The 17,920-nt window shown below is 43.5% G+C and overlaps 1 protein-coding gene and 1 pseudogene across 2 annotated transcripts in view; one reads left to right on the forward strand and one right to left on the reverse strand.

Annotated features, from left to right (window-relative positions):
• Positions 1 to 16,096, reverse strand: part of ACTR2 (actin related protein 2) — a 56,628-nt gene extending 40,532 nt beyond the window's left edge. For both annotated transcript variants that reach the window (XM_008254327.4, XM_089327603.1), the window contains exons 1-2: positions 15,934 to 16,096; positions 1,712 to 1,822 (exon numbers count right to left, since the gene is read on the reverse strand). In XM_008254327.4, the coding sequence (XP_008252549.1) occupies positions 1,712 to 1,822; positions 15,934 to 15,981 (159 nt within the window). In that variant the 5' untranslated portion in view covers positions 15,982 to 16,096. The remainder of the gene's footprint in view (positions 1 to 1,711; positions 1,823 to 15,933) is intronic.
• Positions 10,891 to 11,375, forward strand: LOC108177422 (cytochrome c pseudogene; annotated as a pseudogene).
• Positions 16,097 to 17,920: the final 1,824 nt, after the last annotated feature.

Genomic DNA, 17,920 nt, shown 5'->3' on the forward strand with positions numbered 1-17,920 from the left:
CCTCTTTCTAACTCTGTCTTTCAAATAAATAAATAAAAGCAAGAATGTGGGAATGAAGAGATGTGTATTTGTGCTTAAATTTATTGCAGAATAAAAATGGCTAAACATGACATATCTTTACATCTCAAAAATCTCATTTTCCATGAAGCAATAAAAAAAGGCATTCTTTTGGGCCAGCATGATGATACAGCAAGTTAAAGACTCGGGCATCTGATAACAGTGTGGGTTTGAGTCCCAGCTACTCCACTTCCAATCCAGCTCCTTGAGAATGCACTGGAGAAGGCAGTGGAAGACAGCCCAAGTACTTGAGTCCCTGCCACTCAGGTGGGAGACCAGGATGAAGTTCCAGGCTCCTGACCTCGGCCTGGCCCAGACTTGGCTGTTGCAGCCATTTGGGGAGAGAACTAGTAGATGGAAGATCTTTCTCCCCATGGTGCTTTAAAATAAATAAATAAATCTTTTTTTTAAAGCTATTCTTTAAAAAGCTTCACACTGAATAAAAAGTATTGCCTTCAACTTCATTAAACAGTAGTTAATTCTCATCATCGCTATTAACTAAATTTCAAGTCATAGTTCATTTAAGATAGAATTCAACCAGAATGAAAGGAGTTCACAAAAAGAGAGCAAGAAATCTCCTAAGTTTCCTAAAAGACAGGACCCTAATAAAAAACATTGAGTATCTCAATTTTTTGGTAACATAACAGAGGCCACAGTCACTATCTTAAATCTTTAAGAAATTAACACAGTATCTAATTTTCAGTAGGTACTGCTCTTCCATTGTGTAACTCAATTCTCTAGTCCCTACTGCAGAGCTACCACATGGCAAATCTCTACTCCTCTCACCACCCTCCTAGATCTCTCAGCTGAACCTAAGAGGTACACCCTAACTCACATTTCAAATAACATATAACCTAATAGCTCACTGAAGTGCTGGAAAAGACTGTCCAGGCAGGACCAGCAATGCCAGCTTATTCACAAGTAAGCCACTGCAACAGCCTTTAAATCTACTGCATTCTGTATAACTTGATCCCCAGACCAGATGAACTGAAAGTCAATTGGTGACCACTGTCTTTTTAATGTTCTATTTTTTCTTTCTTCTAAAATAATGTAATTTCTGATCTCTTCAATACAGGGGGAAAACATATCACCCTTAATGTAGAGTCTCTGAAGTTATGTACAATGAGCAAGCAATAACACCTTTCCCTTCTTTCTCCTTATGGTAAGAAAAACAATGCAAGGCAAAATAAAGACTAGCACGGTTTTCTCCAGCACATTATAGAACCAATGAGATTTATATCCTGTGTTTTCCTGACTAGTTATATAAAGTCAGGGGATCAAGCCATGAAAACATGGAAAGAAAAAAATCAAAGGTCCCAAAGAGACGCTAACATGTAACGACAAATACATGGAATTGACAGACAAAAATATCAGCCTGATGTCTTTTTAAAAAATATATAATAGAACATTATGTCACTTATACAATGTTTCACATCAATGTAAAAAATTTAAGTATTTTATTTCACATAATAATGGCACCAAGCCACACATAAACAAAATCAGATTAAATTAACTTCAGGTATTAACATAAATGAAAAATATGGGAAATTCTGCCTTCCCCCTTTGCTTCTCATGGCATTACTTTCAGTAACACTTAATTCAAACAGCTCACAGGTTTTGACAGTCACTTGTCAATAAATAAATAAAATATTACCTTGATTTCAATGTTTCCCACTTTGGTGGTTGATCTGATAATAGGTCTTCCAACCAAAGCTGGGAAGATGTGTTCTGGAAAATTAGAGCCTGCATATCCACACTTCACAAACTGGAAGGAAAAAGTAAAAAACTGAGTTAGTGTCAAGGTATAAACTATATTCATTTAAAAACAGTATCTGAAAAACACTTGGTGCTTATCCAACATTATAAACTGTTGGTGCTTTCAAATGATCCAAAGCACTCTTACCAAATCATCTACTTTCACAGCACTTACTACTGGAGGTGTTTATTTCCATTAACTGCTTATTTAGTGCCTAATCCCCCCAAGTGGGAAAGCCACACAAGAGCAGGAGCTAAGCTGAACTTGCTGGAGCTTGATGCCTAGTGGTCACTCAAGCGAGATGTGGGGAAAGAACAAATTCATTCAACATGTGCTAAGTACTTTAAAAAAGAGATATCAGGAAATAAATAGAACTGAAGTTTCAGTTCTAAAGCAGGCTTTCATTCATTTTGGGCAACTGCACTTAAGCAATCTTATTTTCCAAAATGGGAAAAACAAGTGACATGTGAACTAGCATTACAAGAAAATAAACATTAGGCATTTTAGGCAACCTACTTTAAACAAAAATTTATTTATTTACTTACTTATATATTTAGTTATTTATTAAGAGGCAGGCAGAGACAGAACAATCTCCCATCTACTGGTTAACTCATGAAATGCCTGCAATGGCCAGGGCTGGGCCAGGCTGAAGCCAGGAGTCTGGCACTCAATCCAGGTCTCCCAGGTTGGTTGCAGGGACTATCATCTGCTGCCGTCCCAAGAGCATTAGCATAAAGTTGAATCAAAAGCAAAGGAGCCAGGACTCAAACTGGCACTCTGATAGGGGATGCAGGTGTAACAAGGGCAACTTAACCCACAGCACCACACATCTTCCTCTGTTTATTTTTAAAATCAAGGGGCCGGTGCTGTGGCATAGCGGGTAAAGCCACCATCTGCAGTGACAACTTCCATATGGGCGCCGGTTTGAGTCCTGGCTCCTCCACTTCCAATCCAGCTCTCTGCTATAGTTTGGAAAAGCAGTGAAAAATGGCCCAAGTCCTCAAGCTCCTGCACCTGCATGGGAGAACTGAAAGAAGCTCCAAGCTCCTGGCTTCAGATTGGTGCCATTGTGGCCATCTGGGGAGTGAACCAGCAGATGGAAGACCTCTCTGCCTCTCTATACTCTTCCTTTCAAATAAAGAAATAAATGTTAAAAAAAAAAAAAAAAAGATCAAATATTGAGGGCTGGTGCTGTGGCATAGCATGTAAAGTCAAGTCGCCACCTGCAGTGCTGGCATCCCATATGGGTGCTAGTTCGAGTCTTGGCTGCTCCACTTCCAATGCAGCTCTCTCCTACAGCCTGGGAAAGCAGTGGAAGATGGTCCAAGTCCTTGGGCCCCTGCACCTGCGTGGGAGATCCAGAAAAATTCCTGGCTCCTGGCTTCGGATTGGCACAACTCTGGCCATTATAGCCATTTGGGGAGTGAACCAGTGGATGGAAGACCTCGCTCGCTCTTCCTCTACCTCTACCTCTGCCTTCCAAATAAAAATAAATAAATCTTCAAAAGAAAATCAAATATTACATGGAAGAAACAACTGAAAACTTCAAGTTGATAATCAATCCCCCTTAAGTCTTTATTCAATGTAAGCTACACGGTAAAGAATCTTTGTGTTTATTAATAAATTCCAAGTGCCTAGAACAGTGTCTGGCACATTGCAGATATACATTAAATAACTGGTAAATATTAAACTATTCAATTATTTTAAAATACAAATGCAGGGCAGGTGTTTGACACTGTTAAGACACTGCTTGGGGGCCAGCACTGTAATGAAGTGGGTTAAAACCCTGGCCTGAAGCACCAGCATCCCATATGGGCACCGGTTCGTGTCCTGGCTGCTCCTCTTCCGATCCAGCTCTCTGATATGGCCTGGGAAAGCAGTGGAGAATGGCCCAGGTCTTTGGACCCCTGCACCCATGTGGGAGAACCAGAGGAAGCTCCTGACTCCTGGCTTCGGATCGGCGCAGCCCCGGTCATTGCGGCCATCTGGGGAGTGAACCAGTGGACGGAAGACCTCTCTCCCTCTCTCTGTAACTCTTTCAAATAAATAAAATAAGCCGGCGCCGTGGCTCAATAGGCTAATCCTCCACCTTGCGGCGCCGGCACACCGGGTTCTAGTCCCGGTTGGGGCGCCGGATTCTGTCCCGGTTGCCCCTCTTCCAGGCCAGCTCTCTGCTATGGCCAGGGAGTGCAGTGGAGGATGGCCCAGGTGCTTGGGCCCTGCACCCCATGGGAGACCAGGAAAAGCACCTGGCTCCTGGCTCCTGCCAGGATCAGCGCGGTGCGCCGGCTGCAGCGGCGGCCATTGGAGGGTGAACCAACGGCAAAAAGGAAGACCTTTCTCTCTCTGTCTCTCTCTCTCACTGTCCACTCTGCCTGTCAAAAAAATAAATAAATAAATAAATAAAATAAACCTTTAAAAAAAGAAAAAAAGACACTGCTTGGGACATATGCATCCCACACTGGAATGCCTGAATTCACTCCACTTCTTCTTCTTTTTTTTTTTTTTTTAAATTCATTTGAAAAACAGAATTACAGAGATGCAGAGGCACAGAGGTCTTCCATCTGCTGGTTTACTCCCCAGAAGGCAGCAATGGCCGGAGCTGCACCAGTCTGAAGTTAGGAGCCTGGAGCTTCTTCCAGGTCTCCCACACAGGTGCAGGGACCCAAGGACTTGGGCCATCTTCCACTGCCTTCCCAGGCCATAGCGGAGAGCTGGCTTGAAGTGAACAGCTGGGACTAGAACCAGTGCCCATATGGGATGCCGGCACTGCAGGCGGTGGCCTTACCCGCCACACCACAGCGCTGGCCCCTTGGCTCCACTTCTGATTACAGCTTCCTGCTGCTAAGCACCATGGGAAGCAGTGGTGATGGGTCAAGTAGTTGGGTCCCTGCTGCCCACATGGGAGACCTGGTTTGACCTCCCAGGTCCTGGCTCCAGTCTGAACCAATTATGGTCATTGAAGTCTTTTGGGGAATAAACCAGTAGGTGTAGGATCTATCTTTGTGTCTCTGCATTTCAAATAATAATAATAATATTAATAATAATCTGCTACGAAAAAAAATCCCAGTGTGGGCCTTCAGCACAGTGGTTACGTTGCCACTCGGGACACCCACATCTCATATCAGAGTGCCTGAGAATAGGTCTTGGTTCCACATCTGATTTCTGCTTCCCACTAATGCATACTCTGGGAGGCAGCAGTTGCTGACTGTTAAGTACCTGGATCCCTGCCACCCATTTGGGAGACCTGGCTTGACCACTCAGCTCTTGGCTTTGGCCTGATTCAGCTCTGGGTATTTGAGCGGTGAACTAACAGGTGGAAGCTCTCTTTGTCTCTCAAACAAAATGAAAATAAATCAAGATTTTTTTTTTTTTTTTTTTTTTGACAGGCAGAGTTAGACAGTGAGAGGCAGAGAGAAAGGTCTTCCTTCCGTTGGTTCACCCCCCAAATGGCTGCTATGGCCAGCGTGCTGCACAGATCTGAAGCCAGGAGCCAGGTGCTTCCTCCTGGTCTCCCATGCGGGTACAGAGCCCAAGCATTTGGGCCATCCTCCACTGCCTTCCCGGGCCACAGCAGAGAGCTGGAATGGAGAGGAGCAACCGGGACTAGAACCCGGGGTACCAGCGCCACAGGTGGAGGATTAACCAAGTGAGCCACAGTGCTGGCCAACAAAAGCCTTTTAAAAACACAATGAGGCTGGCGCTGTGGCTCAATAGGTTAATCCTCTGCCTGTGGTGCCGGCACCCTGGGTTCTAGTCCCAGTCGGGGCGCCAGATTCTGTCCCGGGAGTGCAGTGGAGGATGACCGAAGTCCTTGGGGCCTGCACCCGCATGGGAGACCAGGAGAAGCACCTGGCTCCTGGCTTTGGATCAGTGCGATGTGCCAGCCGCAGCGGCCACTGGAGGGTGCACCAATAGTAAAGGAAGACCTTTCTCTCTCTGTCTCTCTCTCACTGTCCACTCTGCCTGTCAAAACAACAACAACAACAACAAAACATAATGAGTCCTCTGTATCCATGGATTCTGCATCCATGGTCCAATTAACCATGGTTCAAAAATTTAGAGGGCTGGCGCTGTGACATAGGGGGTAAAGCATGACCTGCAGTGCCAGCATTCCATATGGGTACCGATTCAAGTACTGGCTGCTCTACTTCAGATCCAGTTCTCTGCTATGACCTAGGAAAGCAGTGGAAGATAGCCCAAGTCCTTGGGCCCCTGCACCCACACAGGAGACCCGGAAGAAGCTCCAGGCTCCTGGCTTCAGATCAGCCCAACTCCAGCCATTGCAGCCATCTGAGGCATGAATCAGTGGATCGAAGGCCTCTTTCTCTCTCTGCCTCTGTAGCTCTTTCAAATAAATAAATAAATCTTTAAAAAATATACTAGAAAGCAAGGTATTGTGTCTGTACTAAAATACACACACTAGTTTCCTTGTCACTATTCCCTAAACAGTACAATATGTATACTATATTATAAGGTAGGTTTTTTCAACTTTTATTTAATAAATATAAATTTCCAAAGTACAACTTTTGAATTATAGTGGCTTTCCCCCCATAACCTCCTTCCCACCCACAACCATCCCATCTCCCACTCCCTCTCCTATCCCATTCTTCATCAAGATTCATTTTCAATTATCTTTATATACAGAAGATCAACTTAGTATATATTAAGTAAAGATTTCAACAGAATGCACCCACACGGATACACAAAGTACACACTGAGTAGTAGTTTTACTGTTGATTCACATAGTACAACACATTAAGGACAGATCCTACATGGGGAGTAGGTACACAGTGACTCCCGTTAACAATTGACACCCTTATTTATGACGTCAGTAACCACCCGAGACTCTTGTCATGAGCTGCCAAGGCTACGGAAGCCTCTTGAGTTCACCAACTCCGATCTTATTTAGACAAGGCCATAGATCTTTCATTTAGGTCTTTTCTTTTTCTTTTTTTTTTTTTGCCACAGTGCCTTGGCTTTCCATGTATAAGGTAGTTTTTTAAAGATTTATTTTTTTATTTGAAGGGCAGAGTTAGAGAGAAGCTGAGGCAGAGGCAGAAATAGCTCTTCTATCTGCTGGTTCACTCCCCATGTGGCCACAACAGCTGGAGCTGGGCTGATCCAAAGGCAAGACCCAAGAACTTTTGCCGGGTCTCCTACGTGGGTCAGGGGCCCAAGCACTTAGGCCATCTTCTACTGCTTTCCCAGGTGCATTAGCAGGGAGCTGGATCAGAAGTGGAGCAGCTGGGACTCGAACTGGCACCCATATGGGATGCTGGCAGTGCAGGCAGCAGCTTTACTCACTATGCCACAGCACCAGCCCCCAAGGTATAATTATAATAATCTAGAGATGGTTTAAAGTATATGTTAATGTGTGTAGTTTATATAAAATATTACACCATTTTACATAAGGAACTTAACCATCCATGGGTCACGGGGTGTGTGTGTGTTCTGCAACCAGTTGCCCATGGATATGAGGAATAAGCTGTACATTTAATGTTCAGAAAAAAAAAAAAAAAACAAAAAAACACCTATTCTGTATCTCCAGGCACCATACATTCTTAGAAGAAGGATGAAAACAATGCCTGAATGCAATAAATGACAAGGGTACAAAATATTAACATATTCCTTATCAGAAAGCTACTACTATACAAGGAACTGTTTTGACTAATCCTCCAAAATATAAAAATTTGATTCATTTTTTATATTTTCAAATATCCCTTCAGCAATCTCATTGAAAATAATGTGGATTAACCACCTTCATTATGTTTAAAATGTTTTTTTAAAGATTTACTTATTTATTTGAAAGGCAGACACACAGAAAAAGAAGGGGAGAGTATAGGGGAAGGAAGAAAAGGAGAGGGAGAAGGAGACTGGGAGAGAGTAAGAGATCTTCCATCTGCTGGTTCACCCCCCAAATGTCTGAAATGGCAGGGGCTGGGCCAGGATGAAGCCAGGAGGCGGGAGCATCTTCTGGGTCTCCCCATGTGGGTGCAGAGTCCCAAGCACTTGGGCCATCTTCCACTGCTTTCCCAGGTGCATTAGCAGGGAGCTAGATCAGAAGTGGAGCAGCTGGGACTTGAAACAGCACCCACACTGCAGGCAGAGGCTTAAGCTTCTAAGCCAGGCACCAGCCCCATATTTTTTCATTTTTTAAAAAAATTACTTAAAAGGAAGAGATTTTCCATCTACTGATTTATTCCTCACATGTCTGTAATAGCTGGGGCTGGGTCAGGCTGAAGCCAGGAGATCAAAACTCAACCCAGGTCTCCCATGTGGGTGGCAGGGACTTAACAACTTGAGCCATTACTGTCACCTCTGATGCTATGCATTAGCAGAAGGCTCAAATTGGATGTGGGCACCCCAAGCAGCATCTTTACTGCTGTACCAAACATCTGCATCAATGAACCACATTGAATTATAAATAGCCTAGAACATTCTGCCATCCAGAATCTCAACTGTCTTTTATAAATAAAGCTTTTTCAAATATGTCAAAGTAATGATTTAAAGAGATTAAAGCTTTTCTGAAAATCTGTCTGAAACAAGGAAGTTTCCTATTCCCAATACAATCTGGATTCACATCCTCTAAGTTCATGTTTACACTTGTAGAACCTACATAAAACAGACTGTTAAGATGTGTTTGTGCCCAAATCCTCATCACCTAGACCTAGTCAGTTTACCACAGAGCCATCAAGGCTAAGGCATTTTTCAAGTACAGCTACCTATTTCGAAAAGCACAGTATTGTAAAAATTCTGCCCACACGACTTTTCAAGGCAAAGTTAATATGCTGTAATGGCATATGCAGACAACCTGCTAACTTGTATCCACCTCCTCATCTGAAGAGAACTAGAATACAGAACCAGAATATATTTCTCCACCCCAAAGAAATGTTAAAACAGACAGGATTCAAAAGCACTAGCTTACTTTCCTACAATGTCTTCTCAAATAATTTATTAATGTGACCTAGGACTTGGAGGAGCAATTACCAGAGGAAAATGTTAATACTTAATATATTTATTATAGCATTTTCAAACAAAACAAAAACCCATGAACCTCTCATCACTTTTCCTCCTGAATCACAAGCTCTCTTTTGGCCTTAGATCAAAATCCACTCACCAATCTGATTTTAAACGCTATAGGAGAGCAGAGACTATGTTCTCATCATTATCCTAAACATACTCAAATTTCCATATAAACAAAATAGAAAATACTATTAGACTATTAAATTTTTATATTTTCTGCAAAGCAATGAACAGGTATGGACACTGGGTAAGCTGAAAGCATCTACTCATCAGTCTGAAAATGCTCACTTACATGGATATAAAATGTTCTCAAAGAAAATTAGAGGGGCAGGTATCATGGCACAGTTGGTTAAGATACCACTTGGGACACTCACACCCCATATCAGAGTCCCAGCTGCTCTGCCTCTAATCCAGCTCCCTGCTAATCCACATGAGAAGGCAGCAAATGATGATCTGAGTACTTGGGATCCTGACACCCATCTGGGAGATCCAGATAAAGTTCCTGGCTTTGGCCTGGCCCAGACCTGGCTGTTAAAAGCATTTGGAGACAGCCGGCGCTGCGGCTCACTAGGCTAATCCTCCGCCTTGCGGCGCCGGCACACCGGGTTCCAGTCCCGGTCGGGGCGCCGGATTCTGTCCCGGTTGCCCCTCTTCCAGGCCAGCTCTCTGCTGTGGCCAGGGAGTGCAGTGGAGGATGGCCCAAGTGCTTGGGCCCTGCACCCCATGGGAGACCAGGATAAGTACCTGGCTTCTGCCATCGGATCAACGTGGCACGCCGGCTGTGGCAGCCATTGGAGGGTGAACCAATGGCAAAAGGAAGACCTTTCTCTCTGTCTCTCTCTCACTGTCCACTCTGCCTGTCAAAAAAAAAATTAAAAAAATAAATAAATAAAAAAAAGCATTTGGAGAGTGAACCAGAGGCTAGATCTCAATCTTTTTCTGTCTCAGTCTGTGACATTCTTCCTTTCAAATAGATAAGTAAATCTTTTTAAAACTTATAGAACGAACAGAGAAGCTGCAAGTCTGTACGGACCATTTTCAGCATACTAACTGTAAACTTACGATTTTATGAACTTCTTAACAGAAGTTGAAGATTGGAGGAGGCGCCTAGGACCCAGTCAAACCCTGGTGTAGGGAGGAGGCCGTTAAGGTTGCTACATCTGTCCTTTTACACTCACCTCAGTCAGATACTCTGGCAACATACAACACAGCAAAGCAGTAAAAAATCACATCCCTCAATGTTTTCTTACTATAATTGTTCAGATGGACAGTTCATTAAAATTCATGTTTGACTATAGTTCAAGTGACATAACATTTGCCAAGTGCCTCTGAAGTTGAAGACTGAGATCCCTGAAATGGTAACAGTTGTGAACTCACTGCTACTGCTTCATGGAAAAAATGAAAATTTGGGGCTGGTGTTCTGGCATAGCAGGTTAATCCACTACTTGCGACACAGGCATCCCATATCCGAGTACTAGTTAGTCCCAGCTGCTCTGCTTCCAGTCCAGCTCCCTGCTAAGGTGCCTAGGAAAGCAGTGGAAGATGGTCAAAGTCCTTGAGACCTTGTCACCTATGCTGGAGAACCAGATGGAGTTCCTGGCTTCTGTCTTCAGCCTGGCCCAGCCCCGCTATTGTGGGCATTCAGGGAGTAAATCAGTTGGCGGAAGATCTGCCTCTCCCTCCCTCACTCTGCCTTTTAAATAAATAAATGAATCTTAAAAAAAGAAAAAAAAAGAAAATTTGGCTTTTAATTCAAACTAAAGATATCAAACACATATAAATAAACTATTTATTCTGCCTAAGCAGCTTACGGGAAGCAAAAGATGTCAGAGAATCCAGTGATAGCATTCCTACAAGGTACTAGATATTTTTATTGAAACAGCAAAAACGGCACTATTTCACATTATTTCAAATGTAAAAGCACTGATTGTTATAATAAAAGATAATCCATGTTCAATGGTCTACAATAGACCATCTCTTTCCTGCAAAAAAAAAATCTATACTTAAAAAAAATCTAGAGAGAGCGGGATGTCCAGCTTCCCAGTGCGGTCCTTTGGGGCGCGAGCTACTAACGAGCAAGTTAAAAATGGGTGATGTTGAGAAAGGCAAGAAGATTTTTGTTCAGAAATGTGCCCAGTGCCACACTGTGGAAAAGGGAGGCAAGCACAAGACTGGACCAAATCTCCATGGTCTGTTCGGGCGGAAGACAGGTCAGGCCGTTGGATTCTCCTACACAGACGCCAGCAAGAACAAAGGCATCACCTGGGGAGAGACACTCTGATGGAGTATTTGGAGAATCCCAAGAAATACATCCCTGGAACCAAAATGATCTTCGCTGGCATTAAGAAGAAGAATGAAAGGGCAGACTTGATAGCTTATCTCAAAAAAGCTACGAATGAGTAATAGCTGGCCACTGCCTTATTTATTACAAAACAGCAATGTCCCGTGACTTTTTTTATGTGCACCATAATTTAATTCTCATACACCAGAATTCAGATCATGAATGGCTGACAGAATATTTTTGTCCAACAGTCTAATATTGCCTTGTGTGGTTAAATAGGAAATTTTGGTAGTAATTCCAGTTCAGTGAATGCCCTCACCGTTTTTCCCCTTCTAAGGATATGATTGGACTTAACTAACAAAACTTGTCAATGCCATCCCAAAACCTGTTGGGAGATTGGATTTAGATTTAAATGCTGGGGAAATTGCCTCACTGTCTCAGAACTGAACAAGATTCACTTGTTCTTTACCTACCTAAGGCAAGAGCTGAAGACATTTGGAAACGTCTACTTCGTATTTTTGGTCTTAGCTGTGGCAATCTCATTAGAATTTCCTGTATCTAAACTTCTGCCTTTTACTTACTGAAAGGCATTTTAGTGTGGTTTATGCATATCAAATAAAGAATATTTAACACTTCTCACATTTTATAGATGATCTGTAAGGTCAGGTGCTTTGAAGGTCAGCATGACCAGGTGGAGTAACAAGTTACACTTGCTGTTGAATTCTTTACTACCTTAGACTAAGTTAAAATTCAGGATTGTCTATAAGCAGCCATTTGGAAACACATAAAACTGAGGAGCTACTGCATATTTGTGTTTAGTAATGTTGCTTTTGCCAGCTCAATGGAAGGACTAAGGTAGAGGGGATACCATCAGCACAAAACCTCTAAAATATGTGATCACAAGACTTAAGAATGAAATTAAATTAAAAACAGAATTATAGATCATGAAAAAAAAAATCTATACATCATAATGTGATAAATATGAAGAAAATATCCTAAGACGACTCATTAGGTATTTTATCCTTGAAATTCCTCCCCCATGCGAATCATTTTAAGACTTGGTGATTTAGTTCTCTTATTGTGTACAGTAAGGCTGTGTTTAAGAAATAGATTTTACCATATATAGTTTCCTCTTCATAGCACTGTGGTTTGAACTGGCTCTCTTACTTCCCACTGAGTCATCAAACGGTAAGAGTATGAACAGCACAATGTTCTTGCAAGCAAAAATGAAGGGCCTTCCCACATCTACTCTGTAAGTACTGTTTCCCTTCAAAAAGTAAACTGGGATTTATTCAGCCCCAGTTAGGCTTAATTAAATTTGTATTTTACTGATTTTATCTGATGCTAGTGATGTATTAATTTAATTGCATACTATTCAAATCTTCAAACATAAAAACCAGCAACAAATGTGAATTATAAAAGGAAATATAATTATTCTAGCACTATAAGGTATCTTAACCAGCACTGTCCCAGTGAAGCACTAGGCACTAGCTAGGGAAGTCATGTTTGTTGGTCAACTAATTCACATTTGATTAAATTGCCTGAGTTCGGTAACAGGAGACAACACCAGGGGCCTGGGTCCAACTCTTGAAAAGGACATAACCCTAGGGCTTCACAGATCTCCATATTTTCATCTATTTGGCCACTTTCAGTGGCTCTATTTTAGTAGGTCTGAGTGGTTAGGTGGATGAAATGCATTAATTATTAAAAGTGGATGAGTTTTCTCTACTAGGCCACCCTAATGAGGTACTGGCCTCGCTATGAGGATAGTGAAGAATTGCAGCAGGCCCTACATCTGACATGTGAGCACTCAGTTTTGGGCCTGTGAGAAGGCTTAAAAAACAAAACAAAACCCCATCAACTTCTCAAATGGCCTATAATTTTTGACCCTAAAATGTGTCAGGAACAAATAAAAACACTAGGGTAACAACTCCACAAATTTTTAAAAATGAAATGTGAGCATCTTTTTAAAAAAAATATATTTATTTATTTGAAAGTCAAAGTTACACACAGAAAGGAGAGGCAGAGAGAGAGAGAGAGAGAGAATCTTCCATATATCTGCTGGTTTACTTCCCAGTTGGCCGCAACAGCCAGAGCTGCTCCAATCTGAAAGCAGGAGCTTCTTCCGGGTCTCCCATGTAGGTGCAGGGGCCAAGGACTCGGGCCATCCTCTACTGCTTTCCCAGGTCATAGCAGAGAGCTGGGTCAGAAGTGGAGCAGCTGGGACTCGAACGAGTGCCCATATGGGATGCCAGCACGGCAGGCGATGGCTTTACCCACTATACCACAGTGCCGGCCTCCGTATCTTCTTTAACATTTAATTTTAGAAGAATAATTATAACTTCAGATACCTAAATAAAATCAAGGCAACTCTTCATGTCTAGAAGTAGTAAACACACACACACACACAATCTAAGAGGTTTCCAGATGTGTAAATTTTCAGAAACATCACAGCATTCCTGTCATATGGTTCACTTTGTTAAAAAAAAAAAAAAAGTTTATATATTTGAAAGGCAGATAGAGAGAGAAAACTTCGCTAGTTCACTTCCCAAATGCCCACAACAGCTGGGTCTCAGCCGGATGGAAGCCAGGAGCTGGGAACCCCTCCGGGTCTCCAACATGGATGGCAGGGACCCAATTACCTGGGTGATCACCTGCTTGCTGCCTCCCAGGGTGTGTACCAACAGGAATTGGTATCAGCAGTAGAGCTAGGACTTGAACCAAGGCACTAAGATGTGAGATGCAGGCAACCCAGGCAGTGGCCTGAACAAGGTACCAAATGCACCTCTGACATATTTTATCAAAACTGTTTCTTCTTTGAAATCAATCATATCTATAAAAAAACCTAGACAAAACTTTAATCAGAAGCATAACACCAAACACATCAGTTTTTATTTGGATTAACTATATTTTTTTCATTTGTGCAATAACTCATCTTTTGTCTTAAGGAACAGGATTTTTAAACTATGAACTAGATACAAGACTAACTGACAATATACACAATCAGCTTTTTAATGTGAGCTAAACAAAATAGTAACATAAAAATTAGCTATGGCTAACATTCCCATTCTAACATCAAAAGCTCCCATATTCTATAAATACATAAAGGATTCTTTATCTAGAGCCACTCAGAGGAATCCATATAAATATTATTGGATAGAGTTTCTAAAAGTATTTGACAGTCACAAAACAAAGTATTTTAAATTTAATTTTTAAAGCTTTAAATTTTTAAATTTTCTTAGAACTTGAGACTAAAATGGAAATCAAGCTAATATTTTTCTAAAAGCATCTTTAACTGAGTATTAATTGTAAAAATAACATGTTTATAGTTGACTTCATTTAAATATAGTTTAGCAACATCTGCTTTAAGAAAACATTTTCCCAGTAATTCAGAAGGGTTGTGAAGTTTTCCCTGTCTTTCTTAACTCCCTTATTCCTTGTCTCACAGGCACCATTTCTTATGTCTCCCACCAAAACTTCAACACACAGGCAGAAGTTTGTGGACAGGTAAGTATTTTTAATGAAGAACACTCACGTAAGTGGAATCATAAACTTGTCTGTAATTTAACAGTAAGTCTGTCTTTAGATACATCTCCATAGCAGTGCATCTGCCTCCTTTTTTAAAGTGTTTTCTATGGACACGCCATTGTAACATTCTTACTGTAGTACTAAATACTCAGATGAAGCCAGTATAATTACTGCTTGTAAAAAATCTAATAAATTCAGTGCAGGGCAGTGGCAGTTACCTCAATGCATACCAGCTTTTTTTTTTTCCCCCGTTTCCAAAGTATTTTAAAGTTCAAGTAAAATCTATTTTAAGTCATATGTCGCATTTACGCAAGGGAGGAGAGAAAAGTCACAAAATGTTGCAACACAAAAATAGTTTCGGCAATCACCACAGAACTCATAAAAATAAGTAAGCATCTCATTTGCCGACTTTGCTACCCAAAATGCATCTTTTAAACGTTTTTAAAGCAACTTTCAAATGGTTTCTAAATCAGTGCTTTACGTTTTTACGGTATTTGAAAACTACCATCATCTGTATTCTGAACCTAATGGAGGAAAATGGGGGCGGGGACTGAACTTCCCCCAGGTCAATGGGATTAACACTTGGGCTCGCCGGTCCCAGATCCCCCAAAGTCATCCAACGGAACACGCTGGTCTCTGCAGGGCTGCACCTGAGCCAAACTACCAGCATGGAGAACACAGGGCAAACGCTGTGCTGTTGGTCTAGCCGCCTCCTCGCTCCGAGAAGAAAGAGGGATAACACCAAAGCAAACCAACAAACCAAAGCAAATCAACAAAATGCAGCAACACTGAGAAAGGGCCGTAGCCCCCTGAATGACAGCACTTCCCTTTTCTTCAGTGAGCCCACTTCCTGCCTCGCGTTCCGCATCTTCAACTAGACAGGAAGAGGAAGGCCTCTAGGTGTTTCTCCATTCTACACACCCGCGACCCTGGGGCTGCAGCCCCTCTCCCAAAACACGAACCCAGCCTCTAACCCCTTCCGCACTCGAGCCAAATTGCAAACCCCACCCCTCTCTGTGCACGAAGCCGGCCCCCGCGGGCGGCAGGTGGGACCGGCGTCCCGCCCCGGGCTCGCCCACCGCCCAGACCCGCAGGGCTACCGGGAGGGAAGGTTCTGGAGAAACCAGCGCCCCACCCGCTCGCTCCCGACACCCGCACGAGCGGGGAGTGCCGCCCCGTTCCCCTTAGCCGCGAGGGCCCAGAGGTGCCGCGCCGAGGGCCTCGCGACGCCTGAACATCCCCGCCCAGGCCTGTGGCCGCCGCGGCCTCCCGTCCAGGCGCTTACCCCGGTGCCGTTGTCGCACACCACCACCTTCCTGCCCTGACTGTCCATCGTCCGTCCGGAGGAGAGCCGCCGTCGCACAACCTACAGCCGCCGCCGCCCTGCTCTTGCCTCTTCCTCCTCCTTCACTGCCCCTCCTTCGCCCCAACTTTCTTCCCCCAACCGGAAGTCTTCGCCGGTCCCGCCCGTCATTTAGCTGACCGCCTGCGCGGAAGGGGTGGGACGGAACGTAGAAGGCCGCGAATGGCAGCTGTGTGCACCAATCATAAACAGAGAAGCGCCGGGGCCCCGCCCGAGGGCCTGGCTAGGGCTCCGCTGTCACGGATGCGGAGCAGGCAGGTCTTTCTCAAGCTGCGTCTGGTGTTCGGTGTTTCGTGGGGATTTAATGGCGGCGGAAGTCGCGGAAGCTGCGGCTTTCTCCCTAAGGTGTGGCATGGATCAAGGGCGCTGTTTAACGGACTCTGGAGGACGCAGAAAGGTGGAAGACACCGCGTGGAAGACATCTCCACGAGGAGGCCGTGGAGGGTGACGGAGGGGCCATCCGGGGCGGCTGGAAGCAAACCCGGAGGTCCTTGTGAACCCCCTTGAATATGGCTTAATTAGTGCGTCGTTGCCGCTGGACCCATTCAGTGCCCCGAGCTGGGATGGATATACCCACACTTCTTGGAGCTCATGCATTTGCTACCTCCACAGCCTTCCCGAGTCGTCTACAGTCGACTAGGTGCCTGCATTCGCAGCCTTGTCGCCCACCACTTCCTCCTCCAGTAGCCGCAGGTTGCTTCACCCCTCTTCACTACGCGTGCCTGATCGAACCCAGAACCTGGGCTCTGAAATCAGACAACCCCAGTTTCAGATCTGGCCCGACCATTCACGAGTCTTGTTGGACAAAACCTGGTCTGTGCATGGTAGTAATACGTCTGTGGGTTGTTGTGAGGATAGAATTCTGTGCCTAGAGGACACGTTCATTCAGGGGTAGCCATTTATTATTAATCCTGTACTTTTGAACCTGTGGGTCTCCCCACCTATAATGTCCCTACTTTCTCTCTTTTTAACCAGTTGTCAAACTAATACTCATATGCTAAGCTTGTCCCATCTCTGACTCCTTTGCTGGTACCCCAAGATGTTCTTTACCCCTGCCTTTGCTATTGCTTTCCCATGGAGTTGTGAATAACATCATTGTGTTTATTACACACAACAAATATTTATTGAATGAATGACGTTAAAACTCATAGAAAGCATTGCATCATTTTTGAGAGATGAGAACTAAAATTGTGACTTCCACATGTCTACACATCCAACAACTAGAATTGGATCACACGTCTCCCCCCAATTATTTTAGTAATAGTAGTAGCAGCTGCCTATCAGTTTCACCTTGTTCTTTTATTAGACCAGTGGTTTTCAACACTTCTAAAGGCATTGAGTGTTTTGTTCATATTTAATTTTATTTGGAACCCCAACACATAAAATTGATTAAAAATAAATAAGTAAAGCTGCCATAGTTGCAGTAGTTAGGTTGGGATGGCTATAGGGCCTTCAGGGAATATCTTTTCTCTTCACCTGCCTTGCAGTCCTTGAGGTACCTCAGCCTACTCCATAGTGCGTTTTTTAAAAAAATTCATGTATTTATTCAAAAGGCAGAGTGGCAGAGAAGGAGAAAGATCTTCCCTTCCTCTGGGCTCACTCTGCTAATGTCTACAACAACCAGGTCTGGACTAAGCTGAATCCAGGAGACAGGAACTCCATCCAGGTCTCCCACATGGATGGCAGGGGCTCAAGTACTTTTTGGACCATCTGCTGCTGCTTTCCCAGGCACATTAGCAGGGAGCTGGATGATACAGGATGTCAGCATCATAGGTAGCAGCATAACACTGGCTCCCCACAGTGCATTGATGCATAAATTCCTTTAGTGAAAGTCTGTATCTTTCTTTTGTGGTCCCAGGGCCTAGCACAGTGCTGTTTTCCTGTAAGTATATTTAGTTTAAGTTTTTTT

Source organism: Oryctolagus cuniculus, chromosome 2 (assembly GCF_051225735.1).
Source record: "Oryctolagus cuniculus isolate XC-2025 breed Fujian yellow rabbit chromosome 2, ASM5122573v1, whole genome shotgun sequence".
Taxonomy (NCBI): Eukaryota; Metazoa; Chordata; class Mammalia; order Lagomorpha; family Leporidae; genus Oryctolagus; species Oryctolagus cuniculus.